This window comes from Phoenix dactylifera, chromosome 15 (assembly GCF_009389715.1).
Source record: "Phoenix dactylifera cultivar Barhee BC4 chromosome 15, palm_55x_up_171113_PBpolish2nd_filt_p, whole genome shotgun sequence".
Classification (NCBI taxonomy): domain Eukaryota; kingdom Viridiplantae; phylum Streptophyta; class Magnoliopsida; order Arecales; family Arecaceae; genus Phoenix; species Phoenix dactylifera.
In genome coordinates, this window is record NC_052406.1 from 3,265,351 (window position 1) to 3,288,639 (window position 23,289).

The following is a 23,289-nucleotide window of genomic DNA, read 5'->3' on the forward strand; positions in this document are numbered from 1 at the left end:
CTGAAGGCAAGTTGCGCTATAGAAGCTTGAAAAGAACCTCAGGTCTTGCAATTGGCGTAAATACTGGGCCCTATCCAATTAGATCATAGCATGTGTCACGAGACATGACACCTCATATTCTTCATTGACAAAGGAAAGATGACAGCAGAGTTGAATCTATTGTAGCAGCAAATTATTTATCTATTGAAAGATCCCAGTGATTGATCCCAAACCACAAGAGGGAGAGAGACGAATGCTTGGAGTTGTGGCTTAAAAAAAGGGCAAAAGCTTCCAGTTAATCAGTCATTAATAGTTAGAGCATGATCGATGATGGATCTATCAGACCAAATGATTCAATACCATTGGATCATTCCTGCGGTTGAAGAGAGAGTTCCCAAAGCCTATTTGATGTTATGTATCAATACAAGAATCATAATGTTCATACAACTGTCTATACATACGGCTTGTTAATTTGATCACTAGACAGAACCATAGGCATGCCATTGACTGCTAATACATCCATCACAATAAATGTAAGAATCATGAGATGGGCCCATCTCACTTGTTTATCAAAACAAGTGGCCTCATATAGAACTGGGGAGCTTTCATTATATAACAGTATAAACATAGATAAGCAGGAGCTTTGCATGAGAGAATGTTGTGCAGTACAGCAGGGATAATAATATGCAAAATCCATTGCAAAAATGTAGATTAAAAATCCACGAAGAAAACTCATTGATCAAATTAATAGCTGAACACCAACAAAAGAGAAGCTCTGCATCTCTTCAAACCAAATAAATCACAAAACGGCAAAAATAACAGATCCACAGAAAAGAAGAGGGAATAAAAAAAGGGCTGCTTAGCTGCAGAATTAACTGAAATGCAGACTTGCAAAACCCATTAAGAAGACTCTTGGTCTTATTTCTCTCCTCCATGTAATAATGCTATGAGACATATATAAAGGGGTAATGTTGGTAATAAGCACAGTTACCCAGCAGAGTGAGAGACCGGAGATGTAGTGAACTGGCCATCCTTGAAAGCGTGGACATACTGCTGTGGCAATGCATGCTCCGCCTACAATCATCAAAAGAAAAAAATTTCAGGTAAGTTGCAAAGCATTCTATCCATTATTTTCTACAACTACTGCTGAACTTCTCTGATGCAGAGATGGCAACAAAATATGACTTTCTTTGATATCAAGGCAAATAATGGGAAAGATTTTAATAAAGATGATATAACCAAATAATGAGCTGCCTCTGAAACTTCCACTTTCTACTAAGAGTTTTTTGTATGGATATCCATCTAAATATCGGATTTTGCATGAATACACTTCCAAATTGATATTTGCATGTATACCCTTGTAAAACTCTATTATTGTAGAAATGTCTCTAATATAACGGTTGTTCTAACGATGTTAAGAAAAATCATATTTATATTAATTAAAAATAAAATAAAATTTTAAAATTATGCTATTGCCCCTGTCTTTTTTTTCTGCTATCGTGATCGCGATCACGCGGACGTTCACGATCGCGAATAGTGCTTGCGAGATCCCGATAAAATAAAGTTCATGTTCGTTCAAGTGTCACTGTTACTATTTTTTTTCCTTGTCAGGGGATGTGTGTGGTGTTCTTAAAATGGCAATTAGGTGACCCTCTACTTTTTTTCCTTGCCCTCCCCCCGCCCATTAGGAGCACCCACAGTAAGCTCCACAAGGTCATATTTAACGCTTTAAATATGGAACATAAGAAAATTTGGAGTTCTAGTGCATTTTGAAAAAATAAATGCTCTAAAAGTAATATCCATGAGTTTATTTCGATATTACAGTGACTCTGTCATCGCTATTATTGTTGCCGTCACTGTTTCTACCATATTGTCGCTGCCATCATCATTGCGCCAGTTATATTGTTGGTGTTCGCCATAGTTGTCACCACCATTGCCATTTCCGACACTATCATTATCTCCTCCATACCATTATCTTAGATTGTCGTCATCTTCTCTGTACCATCATCCGACTTGCCACCATCACCATCATTTTAGCTGATTTCGCTCTAGCTACCACCATTTCTACCGCCATCACTGTATTTCTTTAATATATACATATATATATATATTGAAAATTTAAAAATAGCAACAAAATTTTTATTTTTTGTTTATTAAAATAAAATAAAGAAAGTGACGTCAAAGCCCAGCTAAATGCTGGTAGTACCTGATTGTTTCTTTGAGCTTGGTTTGTGTGTGCTTTTATTTTTTTAATGGATGGGTCTTAATTCTGATAACCTATCTTTACTTTTTTCTGGTTGAGAGTGTGAGGACTACCTTTAATTTAGTAACCCGGTATAAGGTTGGGGTTGTGCCTGAACAAACCACCCACTTTAATCCAAAAAAAGAGTTTTTTGCATAAATACACTTCCAAAGTTGCTATTTGCTTGTATACTCTTCTAAATATTTCTATTTGCACGTCTACCTATTAAGGGTATTTTAGTCATTTTAATTTGAAATGGTTAAAAAAAGGTAGAATAGCAAAACGAGTGTTTTACGAGAGTATACATACAAATATCAATTTTGGAAAGGTATTCAAGCAAAATCCAATATTTAGGAGGGTATTCATGTAAAAAATTCCAAACAAAAATAGTGCCTTTTATCCATCCAGTTTAGTCTTGGACCAGGCTTATTAGAAATTAAGACATTGGGGGTTATTACAACTTACAAGCTTTTGCCGGCGGTTAGAACAGGAAATAAGAAACAGGCAAATAGAAGTGGGAAAAAGATGATATTATTTGTTTTAAGTCACTGCTCATGGAATAAAAAAAATATTTGTTCAACTGGCATGAAGATCAGAATATAATAATATTGATTTGTTGGGGTGAAAAGCTAAAAATGTCCAATAATGGCCATTATCCCCATTAACAATGCTTGTTATAATGGAACAACAGCTAAATATCGATTATCATGTAAAAACCACTATACACGTTTAAAATATCTAATAATGTCTGCCATCTCCAATACATTATGGCTGTTATCTCCAATACATAATGGTTGTAATTTTTTAGGCCTTAGTAATGACTTGGGTCCTCACACAGGTTCGACTTGAGATCTGTCTAGGGTTTAGAGACAGGCGATACAACTGACCCATTGATTTCTTATACCATATCCTATTTAATTAATCTCTTGTAGGTTCTACTGTGAGCATTCAAAATGGTAAGAATGGAAACATCCATTTCCTACCTACAGGAATGCCTAATAATAAAGTGAATTAGCCATTCATAGATCGCAGCTTTTTGAGAAAGCACATGTATAACTTGCATTTTTGTAAGCAGAAGTCAGATGATAACTTGTTCTCCATGAAGAGGCGGCGATGAAAGTCCATTTTTGGATGAGAGTCAGCCTGTCTGGCTTGAGTAAGGGGCTACAGGACCAGACACTAGGTATGTTAACGAGGATGGGCTTGAGGAGTATACTTCAGCTTAAACAAGTCCTACCCGCACTGAAATCTTTTGACATGTTTAAAATACCTTCAATTAGTGATGTGATTAGGAAGCAAAATTTAAGAATAGAACTAAGAAAGAAATAGTTTTTGCTATTTTGTTATTTTTCAGAGAGGAATGTGAATATGTGTTGTGGATTTGTGCTGCCTGCAATCCAAAAGATAAATGGAACTGATCAAGCATTCTTGTAGAGCTAAATAAAAAATTTGTTCCAAATTCTACTTCGAAATATAGAAGCTTGTTTCAGAATGTTTTCCTCCACCAAATGCTGGTTTCATCTTCCCTTCCATGTAGAACCTTGATCCTTCATTCCCCAATAGTCACACCCATTCCCACATGCATGACCAAACGAAACGTTCTGTTCATTAAAAGAAAATCATCCAAACCACCCTGATCTGGCAGTAAGCCAAATTTCCACAATAGAGAACAATTGTTTTGAGGTAAAATCTTTCAAACTTTGAGAACTTGATTAGACCAACTCTTTCTCATGGTCAATGCTATATTGATGAAATAAGGACCACAAGACTTGCTTATGGTAACATCACATAAACAGCATCCTTGAATTATGTCATAGGTTCACTCGTAAATCTTGTTTCAACAATAATTAGTTACAACAAGATTAAAAAATATAAAATTGTAATGATTTGCCACTAATTCAACGGGTAGGGGTTGTACTTTCGAGCTGAAGAAGGATTCACCTTCCTTCGTGCAAATCCGCCGATGGATTGCGCAATCATCAGTTCGAGATCCATGCATCCTGATGAATGAGGGTGCTCGGAATCCTTTGAGATCTGTGTGGGGTGCGATCCAATGGATGATGCCGCAAAAGAAGATAATCCTTCTTTCGCACGAAAAATACAACCCAAACCCTAATACAACATCCATAAATGCAGCTTAGGAAGTCAATATTATAAACAAAAGAAACCAAGCCTCCAAGGGGAGAAAACAATGTTATGAACTGCATAATCTACAAAGAAGATAAGCAAGAAATTTAATTCCACTCAGGTCAGATGCACTCATACGTAAAATATCAAATAAAGTTCTGCTGAACCGGTAAAGAAAAGGGCAAGACTTGCTATCATCCAACAGCATATCACCAAATGGCTTTTTTTTCTCTTTTGGGAATTTCCAATTATTATGTTTTATGAAGATTGAATTCAGCATTGCAAGGAGATGTAATGCATATGTAATTTGACTGCCAATTTGATTTTTCAGAAACTAAGCATATGTCTAATTGCCAATAATGTAATCATATTCAAAGGAGACATCATGATTTCCAATCAAACCCATTCTTAAATAAAAAGAAGTTTTCTATTATCTGACAAAAAAGGAGTAAAAATTGAAAAATAAATGTAAGGTCTTACCCAGTCATCATCAGGGCCTGCACCAGGAATCATTACATTAATTTCACTTGATTTAGCTGTTGTTATAGAAGCCTCCAATGAATCTTTGCTTAGGTACAACTGGCAGCCTGATGTGTTGTCTATTGATATTGTTGATGCTGAACCCTGCACGTATATGATGACAATTGCAACAATTTATATGAAGCAAAATATGACAAGATACAAAGACGTCTAAACTGTGGATACTGTGTGAAGAAATGTTTCTTTTAAATACTGGGACTGGATCATTGGATGACCAATTCAACCGGGCTTGACATGACTCACTCATTGCATATATATCCCCATAATATTCATTCACTATCCAGTTATTGATTGACTAGCTTAGATTAGTTTAGAAAGTTTAATATGTTTTACGAGGCTAACCATTTTGTACACTGTATGATAAAAATTAGCACACAAGGGGGAAAAACAAACTTCTTTGCTATATATCTTGTTCCCTTTCTTCCATGAAACATATCTCCATATTCTAACCCTAAGTCCTTAAACACCTGAACTTTGTGGAGTCATTTTCTTCCTCAGAATACTTGGAACAATTCCTAGACACCTATATTGGAGCTGTGGTCGCAGTCCTATAATGCACAAGCTACAGAGACTCCACTTAAAGGGTGCTGGATTGAATGTGTGTGCTGAGTTTGGCCTTGAATAAAGTCTTTGGAGAGAAAGACAAGGGCTAAAAAGTACTGTTGAAGAACAGAACAGCTGTGTGAAACATTTCACTCCTTTCACAAGGTGAAACAAGGAGATCAAATGCTTCAGGAAAAAAAAATCAATAGAATACCTTTTCAGCTCAACCTTTGGTCAAAACTAGCGAAAAATCCAGATGGCTCATATGCTATATGGCAATTATTTTCTTAATTGTGGATACCTCAAATAACGGATTCCCGCAAATATAGATTCCTTAGCTCTTTTTCAATTCTAGATTCCAAATCAGAACAGGGAGATACCTGACATTGCACCTCAACACCATTGCAGTTCACAATCTCACAAGCTGCTACCACATCCTGAGTCAAAATCATGAATAGCATGTGTTACTACGTTATAACATGATTTATAACGTAGAAGCATGCTATAACAAGTCATTTGCAAAATGAATATGTACGAACTGACCGTAAACACAATTCCCATTTTAGTGCACTTATCAACAGTTATATTGTTCATTTTTCCTGCACAATGTGAATCATATGATCCCATTCAAGACTAGAAACAACAAAAATGAATACGCAGATTTTTAAACCGTAAAGCTTGAGATTACCTTTGACTTGTAAAACAGAATCCTTGCACCCAAATAAATACACAGACTGCTTTGAATCACAGTCAACAATTACCAAGTCCTTCCTTCCAATCTGATTTTCAATTGCCCATCTGCCAAAAGATGTACAAAAAAATGAAGTTGCAAAATATATACTCATCAAGATAAGGAAAAGCAAGCCCAAATTTCAAATACATGAATAAATAAAATTTATATTAGAAAGAAAGGTTAAATTATTCATACTTGCGACCCATTTGAAGCTCCAATTTTGGGGGTCCTGTTTTAGAAAAGGAAAAGGAACTGGCACGAGAATCTTTTTCAGTTGTACCGACATCAACAGTTCTATCAGTTCGATTCTTGGTCTTCATGTCATCAGTAACCTTCCTCAAACCTGCGGAGCAGGACTCCAGATTACATTCATCAGTTGCCCCCAAAATGAAAAACGGAACTGTGATCCATTATTTTTATAGGAAACAAGGATGGATACCTGCAGTCATAGTCTTGCCAGACTTGATCTCCTGAAAAACAGCTGACATCCCTTGTTTAGGTTGCAATGGTTCATTCTCGGAACTGAAAAGAGATGTTGAGGGAGGAGGTGGAGGGGCAGGGGCCTTTGCCAGGGGAGCTTTTGAAGTGGAAGGAGCAGATGAAGGTGCAGCACTTCCTGCAGGACCCCAAACAGGGCCCAAAGGATAAAAAACCTTAACATAGTCCCGTAATCCAGGCAGATAAAGCTCCTTCAGCGCTTTTGCCCATTCTACATGGTCTGGGTCTTTATTTCTGTACTCCACAAGGACCTAAATTTGAAAGATGGAAGTTATTCAGTGGTTTATGAACTAGTATACTTGGCACAATTCTACGTACCTTTCGTCGAATTACTCAGTTGGAAATCCAGGATTTCAAGTGCAAAACATTGCAATACGACCAAATTCAAAGGAGGCTATAAAAAGCTAGAACTAAATGACAAATAAAATGAATATACACAAGGAGGGAGTATTAGCATTCAATACAATTGCATACTCCAAAATAATTTTAAAAAGGTTCAACATGCCAGCAATTTTTCTTGTAGAATTTTTCAATATTCAGGACTACCAATCTCCAACCCACAACTCATGTCCATTAGGAGGGTTTACCTGTCTAGTGTTTAAGCTTATGGGAGAACATTAGCAATGCGGTCAAATGAGAATAGTATAAAAGGGGAAAATGAAGGGGTTAAAATCATTATGATCAGGTACCTGGGTGATGGGTACCTAACCCATTTTTTGAAATCCCCACCTGCCCAGTAAGCATCCAGGTGCCCACCTAAAAGATGTGCTTTATGCAGGCACGCAGCCAGGTGCCCACCTCATGGCAGCCCACCAAAGCCTAGGCGAGCTGCCTAGTGGCTCAAGCTGCCTAGAGCAGGCACCTAGGTGAGCGCATGGCCTGATTTTTAAAAACAATGCAAGCAGTTTCTCTGAACTCTATACCCATCCTCACCAAGAATAAATGCATAATAAAAGAGCCTAGTGAAACAAATTTTCAATTTAAATACCAGGCGATGGGTTACAATGATATCTAGACATGTTTCATCACCTAGAGACATGTCATGGCGCTAGGACTTGACTAGCATGGTGGCAATCACAATGGAGGAAGTTGGTGGACAAGTGAAAAGATGAAAAAAGATGTTTGCCATACTCTGGTAGAAACATGGGCAACTATATTTCGTAATGTAATGGAGGAATATCATCAACCTAGTCATGTGGTGGAGTGAGCAAAGTGGACCATGTACTTGTCTTGAAGTTATATGGTGCTAAAGAGGTAAAAATGGAAGGAGATGGGAGTACAGTATTCTTCCACAAAATTAGAAACTAAAGAAGACAAGTCAGCTTCATTCCATGCTTAATGGTTAACATGGTTCAAAATAGTAAGTAAAATGCAATTGCTTAAATCTTTTTTGAGTCCTACAAAAAAAAAAAAAAGAAAGTTGTTCAATTTCAGGGAGGAATCTTTAGTTTGCTTGTTTGATCTAGGGAAAGATTCATTATTTTTGATGTATCTATTCGATCGAAGATTCTCTAAGGACGAAATCAGAAAGACAAAGGGAGATAGAACTCCTGGCCTCGACTCTCATCCAATCCTTTTGGGAGGTGGTGAAGGCTGACCTTTATAAACATCCTGGTAATTTTTATTAGATAAGGGTCAATCTAGTAGACTAAATTATTTACACATCATCTTGACTTCCAAGAATAACAAGGCAAACTTGGAGTCTTGACCCATAAGCTTACCTAAAAGCATTTTTAAAAAAAGTTAATAAATTCTTAGCCTGTAAAAGGATCTTATATCTCGTAGATTAAGAGGTGTTTGCACCTATTAGAGGCAAATCTATCTTAAATAGATTATCTTTTGCCCATGAAGTCATCACATGATGCAAGTGATAAAAAGTGTATGGTGTCCTAGACTTTGATAAAGTTTTTGATAGGTTCAAATTAGAACTCCCTTAACAACGTGATGGGCGATAGAGACTTCAGAAATTATTGGATTAGATGGATAAATGTTTGTTTTGTTAAGAGTCTATTGTTGATGTTCATGGTGGGATCCTAAAGAAAGCTGCTCATAAAGAACTAAACGTCAAAATAGAAAAATTGACATTGGGTTTAGGGATAATCTAGCTCGACCTGATGACTTCCATCACATCAAGGTGACATTCTACTGCTAATTTATATCCCTTCCTAGCCCCATTGAGAATAGAAATAATTAATCCTAAAAGGTAAAGGGTTGAGAAACTCAATGCCACTATTCTTGAGCAACTTGTACTAGACATTCTTTTCGCACTATTATGGATAGTAAAATAATGGGAAAGATTGGATTCAATTGACAAGTGCTCCTATCGGTAATAGGATTGACTACAGATTCGAGCCATAGCACATGTTTTCATAAAATCCATACAATTTTTTCGATCTAAGTCTAGCTGGTTTTACATGGAGATTTTGTTCTACATGTTCTATTCGATACTGGTAGGAGGAGAGCCCAACTCGGTATTATTAAAAAAAAGAGGCTAATAGGCTTCCCTGGAGGAATGATTAGCTAGTGGAAAGACTCCACTCATCTTCCTAAAACCCATCTTCGGTCGAAGTCACCAATAGAGGAAAGGGGAAGGCTAGCAAGTCAACAGTTTTCTAGTACCCATAAATGAAGCTAGACTTCAAGTAGACACATACTTCCTTTGGTAGGTATAACCATACACACACGAGTAGCAAAGAAAGGTTGAAGCTGCTAGTGCTCCACCAGAGCATATAGCATACAAGGGGCAAGGAATATCACCCAATCGCACCCTCATGTGGGTTCTTCAGCATGGCCTTTTCATTGACTCAAGAGCGCCACTGACTTTCAATCCGCCTATCATCGGCCATTCCACTCTTCTTGGTCCAGGTGCAGACTCGAGCTCTTTGGGTTTGTCAACTTCCAGATACCCTGCTCCTTTGTGTTGACTTCAGAAATCTAACACCTCATATTCATCATGCATTCAAAATATTCTTGTTACTGCAGATTAACATCCCAAAGAGCTTCAGCTCCCAGTTAATCTCTTAAAGAATGTGAAGAGGCATATTTGAAAGGATTCTTACTTGCATAGTGGAAGAGTTACCCTTCTCATACTTGAGCATGCCCTTCATTCTCTACGTTCACAGGATTAATACCATGCTCGCTAGAATCTACAAGATACATGCCAACTAGAAAGCTAGCCTCCAGTTTAAAGTTCAGATTGAAACTTTGGAAATGAAACCGAAAATTTTGATTTCAACACAAATCCCATTTGAAACTACGTAGGTTGTTTATTCTAATTATTTGCATTTCTTCATTTCCCAAAATGTTAGGAAGCATTTTTCAGGACCAAATTTAAATTTTACAAATTCTGAGAACATTTGGAAGCAATTAGATGTAGATTTCCAAGATATTTAGAGGCATTTCTTGTGAGCTATTCAAGATCTCAAATTTCATAGGCATTTCTCTTATCATGTCCTTGCTTGTTGATGACACAGTTCACTCTTTAAACATGAGTTTCAAGCACTTTATTTTTCAAAAATAATATTGTTTCAATGTGAAAATTGAGAAGCAATATATCTAAATGTCTTAACCAATATAATACATTCTGAGATGATGTCTAATTTATTATTCTTGGTAGTTTTATTGCTCTTCACTTTCTTATTTCAATTAATACTTTGAATTTCTTTATAATTTTCAATGAAAACTACCGAAACTATAGGAAAACCATCGTAACTGTCAGAATATCCAAAATAGGATCTCATTTCATGTTGCCAAAATTGAAACCAAGATCGTGCTTTTTTAGACTTAGTCTCTTTTCTTTATAATCAAGCTTGGTATTAGTTAATGCAGTTTTATTCATCCTGCCTATCTGCTAGATGTCCTTTGTTGCCTCTTAACTAATAAAAGTCATGGATGCATAAGAAGGGCACAAGTTAAAAGGCTCTCAAACACTATCTCTGACGATCAAAAGACTATGTACAAGCCCAGAAACCAGGGACTCTCGGTGTGATTAACCTTTGGGACATGAATCATGCCCTCCTATGCAAATGTTGAAGTCCATTTAAAGGCTAACCTACATGCTGTAAATATCTTTTCTTGATGACCTACTACCACAATAGAAGATCCTGTTCTAAAATTCGTCGACACTTCCCATTTGTCTCAGCCTTCTTGAAAGGGATCCAAGTAGTGCCGACAACCAAGTCAAGCATTGGGCAATGAATTATGTTCTAGAAAGATAAGTGGTGGTTATTTGCCTGTTAAGGATTATACACACACATGTGCATGACTTAATCAGTTTCTATTGATTCCAACTCTGACATTGTACTTCCTCAAAACTATTTTTGGTTGGAAGAATTTGGATCCCTAGACCCTAGTTGTCAAGACAATGGCCTCAAAAATTCTTAATCCGCTTTCTATAGGATTCTAAATTTTGGTGGTATTATTTCCCTCTTTCCAAGCATTTCTGGAGATGCCTTGTGCCCCTGAAAGCCAAGAGCATCACTTGGCTATGCATTAAAAGCATATTCTTATGCAAGAGAATATAAGGAATTATAAAATGTTGTTCAATTGGGTGCTTTGGGGCAACTATAAGGAGACTGGGTTGGCATCTTCTTCTTCACTGCCAATTTGCAAAACTCATTTAATCAGAATTAGGAAAGAGATTGAAGATTAGGAAAACCTTTCTTAACACAGTCAGATTGGCGAAGTAGGACAGCTGAAGCTTCCCTAAAACTAGGTCAGATATGCTTGTCTTACGATATAGAAGTGCCTCCGGGGGGAAAGGAACAACAAAGTTTTCCATTTAGAGGCTGAATATCCAAGATAGGACCTATCTAACTATCTTAAGCTTTTTATGTTTTGAGCTCAGAATGTATCTAAGCAAACCAAAAGTAAATTGACAAATTGAGGGGTTTGGTTCATCTTTGGAGGATTTCCAATTCCAGTGTTGCATAGCTAAAGCCTTTTTTAGTACCTTGGCTTCCTTGCTTTTTTCCTTATTCCATTTATTTTTTCCACTTTTCCTTTTAATATTTTGGCATTTCACCATCTTTATAAAATGAGTTTGGATGGGCATCACATCCTTTCTTACAAAAAGAAAAGTGAAATTTGGTCAAGTCAAAGTCCACAAAGGGGAACTAGTCATGGGTAATAACATCACTGAAATTCTTTATGTCTTTTTAGATGATTCATAGAATGGTAACTCAGCCCTAAAATGAAGCTGATAATGATTAAGACTCTTAATAAGAGTTAAAAGAGGAAGAGTTCTTTACATAATAACTCTGCGTCAGATGAGCGTAAATCGACTATCCATCAAGATACCAGAGATGGGAGATCAGCACCCCTTAACCAGAAGACAAGCTCAGAGGTTTCAGCAATTATGTTTAGATCAATATGCAGGTGAAAGTGTCCAATTTTCAGCAAATATTTGGTGATGATCATGCATTGAAGATACTGACTCAAATCTCAACAATGCAAACAACAATCAAGACTAATAACAAGCGAACTCATATCTCAAAATGAGTTTCCAGAGTTACCGATGGTGAGCCAAGAAAATAATTCATGATACTGGTTTGGTGAAACTAATAAAGCAATTTTTGGAAAGTATAAAATTATACCATTTTTTTATTAATTACAATAAGCTTTTGACCCATATTATATAACAAATGCTGCACATGCATACCTACATTATCAAATTATATGCATTAGAAACATATAGAAGGATAGACAAAAAGTGTAGCTTCATCTGTCAATCTATAGTAGCTATAAAGAAAGACCCTACACAACATCTCAAAATGAAATAAAAATTGATGTCTCAATTAAACAGCCGATCACCAAGCTAAGAAAAAACTAACATGCTGCAAAATACAATATCATATATGATTATTACTACGCACTCAGTTAAGCTTAAATAAAAAAGAAAAGGATAAACTGCAAATTAGCACGCACACATATATTAGATATAGCAAATAGCAACATTTCATTAAATAGAAAAGGATAAACTGCAAATTAGCACGCACACATATATTAGATATAGCAAATAGCAACATTTCATTAAATCTTGCAATTCATAATTTGGAACAAAATGGCCCAAACGATCCAAATCCAATCCTTGGATTAGGATCAGGATCAATTTAGGATCACAAGATTTTGATCCATATGGTAGACTATACATCTGTTTGGAATATAGGATCCAATTTCATTATGTTATTTACATATTAAATCATGCATATCTCCATTTTCTATAATGTCTTTGATGTGGTTCTTAAACTACTCATCACTAATTAGTCTCAAAGAGTAAAATTAGTTAGTCTATTATAGGAGTTCACAAAGTTAAAAATAAGATGCAAGCTTTTGTATTTTTACAGCCATATGTTAAAGTATTATCTTTGTTTATCCTAAAACATTCTACATAAAAGGATAATTACTTTATATATAGTATAACATTTTGAATAACCAAACAAAATGTTGGTTTATCTTACTAAAAAAAAGAACATTTGTTTCATTAGAAATACTATATATGGGCCTAAATTGGTGGAAATTAGACTTATTGTATATATGCTGGGTATTCTCCATCCATCCACTTTATAGCTGACTTGTATTTCAATTTTCAATTTCCTTATATTTAAGATTTTCTGATGCAAATCAGAAAAATGTTATGATCTACGATCCGGTTTGCAATCAAACCAATTTAGCCCCCTCTACGATATATGGCACGATCCTAATGTCAACAACATTTAATAACAGGGTAATGACCAAGATCTCAGAAAGTATTATGAATTTAGGTTACTGAATGCAAAATTAGGCACACCAAAAGGTAAACTAGGCTCCAGTCAAGATTCTAAATGCACAAAAATCTTCTAAAATTTTTATTTACTGCCACAAGAAAAATATCTTTAGCTACCTATTTCTGCAGCAAGCAATAAAAGCTTAAACAAATAATATGAATCATTACGTACCCTCCGACATTTTTTTAAATTTATTTTTCATTCTAATGGACTATCAAATCATTTGATCACCTAAATATGGAATGCTGCATGTACCTTGTTGTTGTAGAATTCGGTCATCTGCCAGCTTTCTTCAACATATGCAATTGGAAGACTCGTGCCTTCAAGAAAGCCAGGGTATTCAGAAAGATGAAAAGAACTTCTTTTGGGAAGAAACACTATGCATTAAACAGGAAAAATAAATAAAAAAGATTATCATAATTCACTAACCGCAATCTTTTCCTAAGTAAGCAATCCATGCCAGAGCAGTAAGACTGTCAGCAGCTGCCTTCAAATGGTCAAAATAATCAGATCGCCTTCCTTCAGTCAAAGCACTTGCTTTGAGGATCAGTTCATTCAGCGGTTTCAGAAACTCTTGTAAGCCCATAATGTCCGGTTTCTGCTGTTGAAAAAAAAAAACCTTAAATGCGCACGCGGCCAAAATCTCGGGCCGCGTGCACGTTTGAGAAAAAGGTAACGCCCAGCGGGCGTTACGCATTTGAAAACGGACGCGTTTGAAAACGCGTCCGCAAAAGACCAAATTGCCCCTGTAAAAACTCCTATTTAAACCCCTTGATTTCATCTCTTTGAGTACACGAAAAATTTGAGAAAAATAGTGAAAAAATTCTGGAAAAATTCTTCTCCCTCTTAGCCACTTCGAAATTTTGTTTTTACATTTTTTTATTCAGTTTATTTAGTTCTTTTCATTCCGTTCTTTGCTGGATCTGCAAGTCCGATCGGATTCGCTTTGACTTCTTCCGAGACGTGCCGAAAAAGAAGTTGTAGGGTCGTCGTATCTCCGAGAAGGATTGCCGGGTGACCCGTACGTGGGGGCAAATACTTCTTTGGGACAGCGTCTACGCGCTTCGACCTGCCTTCAATCAGGCTACTTTCTTCTACTTTTATTTTTAATTTAATATTAGTAGATTTGTAGGATTTGAAATTCTATAATATAAATTTATTAAATGCATAGATTTATTTTGTGCTAGAATAGATTTATCTTGCATTGAAATAGAATTATTTGGATGCCGAATAATATGCATGTATATTATTCCCTTTAAGATTTTCCTTTAATTGAATTAATAGATTTATTGTTTATTTATATGATTTATTGCTAACAATCCAAAGAAGTATTTGCTTTTGTTAGTAATATATAATTAATTAAATTTTTTTTATTACAATTGTGGCATATTAGATTTTAATTGCAATAATTGTTTTTGCTAGCACATCATTAATAATAAATTATTCTAAAGAGGTAATAATTTGGTTAACCTCCAAGAGGTTTATTATACCTCCATTTGGACTCCTCAAGGAGTAATTTCCAGATCCCATTCAAACGGGAAATTCGGAAATTGGTTGATACATAATAATTAATCTATTGAATTGACCTATTAGATCTCAATCAATTATTTTAATAAAGGAATAAATCTTTTAATTCATTGAATTGACTTATTAGATCTCAATCAATTATTCTAATAAAGAAATAAATCTTTTAATTCATTGAATTGACATCTTAATTACATAATTGATTTGCTACAAAATTAGTAATTAATTATTCTAATAAGAAAATAAATCAATTCTAATATATATAATTTATTGAATTGATAAATTAGATTTCAATTACAATAATTGTTTTGCTAGAATTAAATTTAGTAATCAATCGTTACTAATTCGGAAAGGTCAAACGAAAAATTCAAAAATTAGTTAATTCGTTTAAATTTGCATTTAGGTTATTTTAAATATTGAATTTGTGTGATTTCTAGTGATTATATCCACTAACTAATAGTGTCTAAGAAAAGCTTGTCAAAAAGGCATACGTGCCTAAGAAAGGCTGGTACTTAAGTGAGCCTAGTGCTCCACCACCGATCTGGAGCTGATCTGGCTATTAGTTTTTTGAATATATCAATTAGACATCCAAAGTTCAATATAAATATTAGTGCAACCTTTTGACATAGATTTTTTGCCTTCAATCAGGTTTCTGTCACTATTCTGTAACCCTGATCCTATGGCCTCAAACACTAGTGACCATCTTAGTGCCAAACCTGAAAAATTTGATGGCCATAACTTTAGGAGGTGGCAGAATCAAATGCGGTTCTGGCTCACCACATTAGGGTTAATCTCAGCCATAGGTGAAAGTACGACCGAAGTTGATAATGGGTCCAACCCAACTACCTCTTCCAACACTGAACATTCTGCCTCCACTAGCACACCCTCTAGGACACCTGATGAGATAGATTATCATTGTATCCATAGAATTCTAGGTGCTCTTTCTGAGAGGCTGTATGATATCTATTACACAGCCAAGAGTGCCAAAGAACTCTGGGACACCCTAGATAGCAAATATGGTCTTGATGATGCTGGGGTAAAGAGGTTCAAGGCCTCCGATTTCAATAAGTTTAGGATGGTGGACTCAAAGCCTATGAATGACCAAATTCATGAATTTGAAACCCTGATCCACCAGCTTAGGGCCAATGGAACCAATTTGGATGAATCATTCCAGGTAGCCTGTCTGATAGATAAACTACCTACTTCCTGGTCTGATTTTGCCAAGACCCTGAGCCATACCCAAGGAGTTCTCACCCTAACCCAAGTCTTAAACTCCATTAGGATTGAAGAGCAGCATAGGCTCAGAAATAATACCTCTACTGGACCCAAAAATAATGCATATAATGTAGAAGCTCCTCTTAAGAAAAATCAGAACCGACCCCTCCGTAAGAATTTCAAGAAGAAACCCTACAACCCTAGAAACCCTAACCACCACTACAATGGGAAGCCTATTCAATCCCAGGAGCAGAAGAAGAAAAAAGAGGAAGGTGGTGCTCGTTTCTGTTATGTGTGTGGTCGGACCAACCATTTGTCTCCCCAGTGCTTCTATAAGAAAACTGCACCTCTTCAATCTAAGAAGAAGGGTCCACACACATCCAGTGCTCAAGTCAACATGGTGACTTCCGGCGCTAGCTCCTCTGAGACAGCTTTCAGGTCTGTTTCCTTCACTCCTGAAGTTAACATGACTTTACAAGCACTTGATTGGTGGATTGATACCGGAGCTGGTATTCATATTTGTTCGGATCGCTCCTGGTTTTCTTCTTACCAGATCTCAAGTGGAGGAGCTGTGATCATGGCAAACAGCTCGGAGGCGCGTGTGTTAGGAGTAGGACGTGTGGACTTAAAGCTTACATCTGGAAAAGTCCTGTCCCTGCACGGCGTCCAACATGTTCCAGTTGTTAGGAGAAATCTCATTAGTGGTTCCTTGCTTGTCCAGCAAGGCTTTCGTCTTGTTTTTGAGTCCAATAAGGTTGTAATTTCTCATGGTGTAATGTTTATTGGAAAAGGATTCCTTAGTGAAGGATTGTTCAAGTTGAATGTAATAGCTCCTTTAATAAATGAAAATCATTTGATTATGAATATAGAACCTCCTTCTATTTGGCATGGTAGATTAGGTCATGTAAATTATAATTCAATTAAGAAACTTATGAACCTAAATCTAATACCAAAAAGTGATCTTAAGAACCATGAGAAATGTCAAATTTGTGTAGAAGCTAAACTCCTTAGGAAGCATTTTAAATCCGTTAATAGGGATTCAGATCTATTAGAGTTGATCCATAGTGATGTTTGTGACTCTGGTAGAACTTCTAGAGGAGGTAACAAATATTTTGTGACCTTCATAGATGATCTATCCAAATTCTGTTATATCTATCTAATTAAAACCAAGGATGAGGTGCTCAGCAAATTTAAAATATTTAAGATCGAAGCTGAGAACCAACAAGAAAAGAAAATTAAAATTCTGAGATCAGATCGGGGAGGTGAATATACATCCAATGATATAACTCAATTTTGTGAAGATCATGGAATCATTCATGAAGTGACTGCACCCTATTCTCCCCAATCAAATGGAGTAGCAGAAAGGAAGAATAGGACTTTAATGGATATGGTGAACTCCATGCTTATAAGCTCAGGAGTGCCAGAAAATTTGTGGGGGGAAGCTCTTGTTTCAGCCTGTTATATCCTTAATAGGATTCCCTCTAAAAATAATGATCTAACACCATATGAAGTTTGGAAACATAGAAAACCTAATCTTAGCTATTTGAAAGTGTGGGGGTGCTTGGCAAAAGTTAAAATACCTGATTTTAAGAGAAAGAAAATAGGGCCTAAAACAGTGGATGCCATATTCATAGGTTATGCAGCCAATAGTAATGCCAATAGATTTCTAGTGATAAATTCAGAAGAAAGTGATATTAGTAACAACACCATCATAGAAGCCAGAGATGCAACATATTTTGAAGGCACCTTTCCACTTAAGACTAGAGTAGATAGTGGTATAGCTAGTAGCTCTAGTAAAGTAAGGACAAGTGAAGTAGAAGTAGAAGCAGATCCTAGAAGGAGTAAGAGATCCAGGGTAGAGAAAACATTTGGAGATGACTTCTATACTTTTCTTATAGAGGACTCTCCAACTACCTTTGAGGACGCAATGAAATCCTTGGATTCACCTTTTTGGAGAGAAGCTGTGGATAATGAGATGCAGTCAATTATCCAAAATCATACTTGGGAATTGACTGATCTTCCTCCTGGTTGTAAAACTATAGGGTGCAAATGGATCTTTAAGAAGAAACTTAGGCCTGATGGCTCTGTAGATAAATTTAAGGCTAGATTAGTTGCCAAGGGCTTTACTCAGAGACCTGGGGTAGATTTCTTTGATGTTTATGCACCTGTAGCTAGGATTACTACTATTAGAGTCCTTATAGCATTAGCCTCCATTCATAAATTAGTGATTCATCAGATGGATGTTAAGACAGCTTTTCTAAATGGAGACTTAAATGAAGAAATTTATATGGACCAGCCAGAGGGATTTAAAATTCCAGGCCAAGAAAATAAAGTTTGCAGACTAGTCAGATCTCTTTATGGTCTTAAACAAGCACCCAAGCAATGGCACTTGAAATTTGATGAAACCATACTGACATTTGGATTTAAAATCAATAGTACAGACGAATGTGTATACCACAAGAGAGTTGGACACAAATTTGTGATCTTGTGCCTCTATGTAGATGATATACTGATCTTTGGGACAGATCTTCAGATAATTGATGAAGTAAAACAATTCTTAACTCATAAGTTTGATATGAAAGACTTGGGACAAGCTGACTTAATTTTAAATACCAAAATAATTAGAAGTGCAAAAAGTATTGAGTTATCCCAAAGTCATTATGTTGACAAGATACTTAATAAATTTAATTATTCCGATTGTCAGCCTGTCTCTACTCCATTTGATCCCTCTACTCATCTTAAGAAGAACTTAGGAACTCCTGTCCTTCAAAGCCTATATGCTCAAATCATAGGCTCACTAGGATTCCTAACAAACTACACCAGGCCAGACATAGCATATGCTGTAAATAGACTTAGTAGATATACTATTAATCCAAATAGAGATCACTGGACAGCATTAGAGAGAATTCTTAGGTATCTTAAGGGTACCAAGTCCTATAGTTTGCACTTTAGTGGGTTTCCTGCTGTTCTAGAAGGCTATAGTGATGCCAACTGGATCAGCGATACCTTAGATGTTAAATCCACCACAGGATACGTCTTTCTCCTAGGAGGTGCTGCTGTGTCTTGGAAATCCACCAAACAAACCTTAATATCTAGGAGTACCATGGAGTCTGAACTGATAGCTTTAGACACTACTAGTACTGAGGCTGAGTGGCTCAGAGATCTACTAATAGACCTTCCTGTAGATGAGTCACCTTTACCACCTGTCTCCTTACATTGTGACTGTAAATCTGCAATAGATAAGTGCAACCAAGAAAATGCCAATGTAAAAATGAACAGGCACTTAAAAGTGCGTCATAAATCATTAAGATATAAATTGAAAAATAATGTTGTTGCCTTAAATTTTGTTAAATCAGAAAATAACTTGGCTGATCAGCTTACTAAAGGCTTGTCTAGAACAGTAGTTCTAGAGTCGTCGAGGGGGATGGGGCTTAGCCCATAAAGATAGATCACCACGGTGGGAACCCAACCTTAAAAGGTTCAATGGGTAGAAACAAACCGGAGTGTGACTAAGAGGAGCACTATTTCATGTTTTCCTCATCCCTATGGCGCTAGTGCTCATAAAAGCAAGCGGTAGGATGAGTTCGTTTGTATAACTCTTAATGAGTCCGAGACCCAAGAGGCAGGAGCTTCCTTGCTAGTTTCCTTATTAGGACTCACCTATATGTGCAGTCGTGAGGCCGCGATTATGGGAAATGGGCGATTCCCTAAAAAGCACATGATAGATATCTGCGCATGGCCATAACAGCGCAACCCGCTTAGAACCCAGATCGGGCTATATTATGTGTGTTGTTGATTTAATCTGAGCCATGGACCGAGGTTCAAGGTTAAGACCACCTTGGCTCCACAGATGTAATCAATTGTCACTAAGTGAAGGTTCAAACCGAAAGGTACCTACACCTATTACATAATATAAGATATCCAGCATTTTATTTTGATTTTAAAATTATTTAAGTTTTTTTTTTTGTGGGGGATTGTTGAAAAAAAAAAACCTTAAATGCGCACGCGGCCAAAATCTCGGGCCGCGTGCGCGTTTGAGAAAAAGGTAACACCCAGCGGGCGTTACGCATTTGAAAACGGACGCGTTTGAAAACGCGTCCGCAAAAGACCAAATTGCCCCTGTAAAAACTCCTATTTAAACCCCTTGATTTCATCTCTTTGAGTACACGAAAAATTTGAGAAAAATAGTGAAAAAATTCTGGAAAAATTCTTCTCCCTCTTAGCCACTTCGAAATTTTGTTTTTACATTTTTTATTCAGTTTATTTAGTTCTTTTCATTCCGTTCTTTGCTGGATCTGCAAGTCCGATCGGATTCGCTTTGACTTCTTCCGAGACGTGCCGAAGAAGAAGTTGTAGGGTCGTCGTATCTCCGAGAAGGATTGCCGGGTGACCCGTACGTAGGGGCAAATACTTCTTTGGGACAGCGTCTACGCGCTTCGACCTGCCTTCAATCAGGCTACTTTCTTCTACTTTTATTTTTAATTTAATATTAGTAGATTTGTAGGATTTGAAATTCTATAATATAAATTTATTAAATGCATAGATTTATTTTGTGCTAGAATAGATTTATCTTGCATTGAAATAGAATTATTTGGATGCCGAATAATATGCATGTATATTATTCCCTTTAAGATTTTCCTTTAATTGAATTAATAGATTTATTGTTTATTTATATGATTTATTGCTAACATCTGCAACATGAGCAATAGGTCTTGATCGAATTAATAACCAACTACATATAATAGAGAGGAAAAGGAGGAAGAGGCATTCTGATGAATGCTACATTATCAGCAACTGAAACCATTTCACTAAAACAAAATAGTAAGAAAGAAAACATGAAAAATATCCTGAAATGAACCGAACACCAACCTGCAATAAGCATAACTTAAAAGTGAGACAATGGATTACTATGGCAGTATGACCATCATGCCTTGCTAAGCTATTTGAAGCCAACTTTATAAATCCTTATCAGTGAATGAAAGATGAGATGACAGATTATAAACCAAAATCTCTTCAATTAGGAATTGAGCAGAGATAGAGGATTCCAGAATATTTTAGAACAAGTTTACAGTTTTACTATGTCCATGTGTCGTCTACACTGTGAATGGTGTCATCCTAAATCAAAAACCGATGAGAACGCAAAATTTTGGGTAAAATTAAGACATATCCAACAAAAATTGCACATAATTTCGAGAATCTAATTGCAAAAGAAGGTATACGATTGCAGTCTACCATGGGTTAACGTATCTAATATGATTCGATGCACTTGCATTTTAACAAGCTGATCCAAATTTCAAACGTCAATGTGATTACTCGGTATTGGCTTTCGATAAAAATGCGCAATAAAACGAAACAAAGCAGATAGTTCAGTGATCGATCATAAAAATCAGCTTCTCTCTTGTTTGAATTCTTCAATGCCCCTTGCTACTTGCTTCCAATCCCATTTCCTCACCAGATGCTCCAGCATTCCAAATATATAATAACATAGCCACATATCATCAAAAAAGGCGACTAGATCAAATAACCAACCTCGCATTGCTTGGCCTTGACGAGGAGGTCCTTCTGAACCGCGAACGCCTCCTCCACTATCTTCGTCGCTTCAAGGACCTTCCCGCCGATCTTCCCCGCGGCGGCGGAGACACGGGCCAGGGATCCGGACATCAGGTCGTCGAACGCCGAGATCGCCGGATCGAGGAACGCCGCGCCGTCGAGATCGATCGACGGGACGGAGGAGCGGGATCCGGCGGCGGCGTGTACCTCCAGGCGCGCCACCGCGGCCTCCAGCCTCTCCACGAGCTCCTTCTCCATTGGTAGGGTTAAAAGACAGGCCGCGCGGGGGGTTGGGATGGGATGAGGAGGCTCTGGTTTCGCTTTAATTCATGATGAGGAGGCGGGATGCGTATGGCTCGGCGATTCACTTGCCGAAAATAGAAAGGAGCACCGTCCAGGCGGCTCTATGATATCCCATGAACTTTATCCTACTTTTGTGTGCTTCGTCCGTAGAAACTAGAGAAGTGTCCAAGTTCTTGCTTTATTTCATTTCCATGCTAGTCATAGGCATGCACATGATTTATTCGAGAGAAAAAAACAATATTTTATTGATTATTATACTTTCATGGTTATGAAGGTTTAAATTTAAATTTAATAAAACATATTTTTGTTTGATTTCATGTTTAACCAACAATTTAATAAGAGCAAGCAGCATCATGGATACTAAGGTTTGGAAATGATTGTGCTTACATTCTCATTAAAATAGCTGTGATTATCACTACTCCCTCAATTGGGATCGTCAATCAATTCTCACACACCTTATAAATATTGTGCTAATGAATTATTGAATGCATTTTTTTTTGGAAGTTGATCAAAAACAATATTGATGATCTTTACGAGGAGTGTTTGCTGAATACAATGGCGCATCAATACTTAAAAAAAATTGTATATGAAGGAAAGTGATGATGTATTGGATAAAACTTACAATATTTTTCTAATTTAATAGTGAAAATCTCCAATTAATCAATGTTAGACTACATACTAAATTGCATATATCAAGCAAAAAAAATTAATACATATTCTAAACACTACATACCTTATCATAAAATTATAATAATGTGATAACATTATTAAACTACTAATTTTGTTGATCGTGAAATAAATTACTATATTTGATAGTTCTTTTGGTAAGAATGGCATGGTCATGTGGTTTTTGGTGGATATTGCTGCGACTCTAAAGAAAAAATGGGATACAGCATACCTGCCCAAGGACACTTTAGCTTGGACATTGGAACCAAATATTTACCAATGAAATGCTTCCAATAGGTACTAGATTTATTGTGAACAGCAGACCCTGCAACAACCATCTAGGAACTTTTAACGACACTACCAAAATGCACCATTAGCAATCTAGAATTGGGACCAACAGACAAAAGAGGAAATATGTTGCTAAAAAAAAAATTGGTCTTCCACTTTCTATATTCCTTTTGACATAGATAGGTGGATTAATAAAAGACAGCTCTATGCTCAAAAGTGTTGTGAAAGAAATTTCCATTGTGAGCATGTAACCCTTATTGACAAAAATTCATAAGGCATCTCGATTATGGTAGTATTTTTAAAAAACTTTAATGTTA

At 36.5% G+C, this 23,289-nt stretch overlaps 1 protein-coding gene across 6 annotated transcripts; it reads right to left on the minus strand.

Annotated features, from left to right (window-relative positions):
- Nucleotides 1–566: 566 nt before the first annotated feature.
- Nucleotides 567–22,155, minus strand: LOC103704236 (cyclase-associated protein 1). Of its 6 annotated transcripts, XM_039134119.1 has the most exons (11): nt 21,695–22,155; nt 13,856–14,024; nt 13,682–13,746; nt 6,604–6,913; nt 6,360–6,507; nt 6,120–6,229; nt 5,975–6,030; nt 5,812–5,868; nt 4,829–4,972; nt 4,163–4,333; nt 567–1,053 (listed from the first exon to the last, which is right to left on the minus strand). In XM_039134119.1, the coding sequence occupies exons 1-11, from the start codon at nt 21,971–21,973 to the stop codon at nt 967–969; spliced, it is 1,596 nt and encodes a 531-aa protein (XP_038990047.1). In that variant the 5' UTR covers nt 21,974–22,155; the 3' UTR covers nt 567–966. The 6 variants fall into 6 exon arrangements, 4 of the variants coding, with proteins under 4 accessions (XP_038990047.1, XP_026659311.2, XP_038990048.1 ...); XR_005515051.1 differs by lacking the exon at nt 4,163–4,333 and having other exon boundaries at nt 4,829–4,965; XM_026803510.2 differs by lacking the exon at nt 4,163–4,333.
- Between the last annotated feature and the right edge of the window lie 1,134 nt (nt 22,156–23,289).

Excerpts from the sequence above, each read along its gene's own strand:
- LOC103704236 (XM_039134119.1), bottom strand. The coding sequence starts at position 21,973 with ATGGAGAAGGAGCTCGTGGAGAGGCTGGAGGCCGCGGTGGCGCGCCTG. Across the intron at positions 14,025-21,694 it reads TCAAGGCCAAGCAATGCGAG|AAACCGGACATTATGGGCTT; the intron begins GTTGGTTATTTG and ends TTTCAACAGCAG. Across the intron at positions 6,914-13,681 it reads CCGAATTCTACAACAACAAG|GTCCTTGTGGAGTACAGAAA; the intron begins GTACATGCAGCA and ends TTTCAAATTTAG.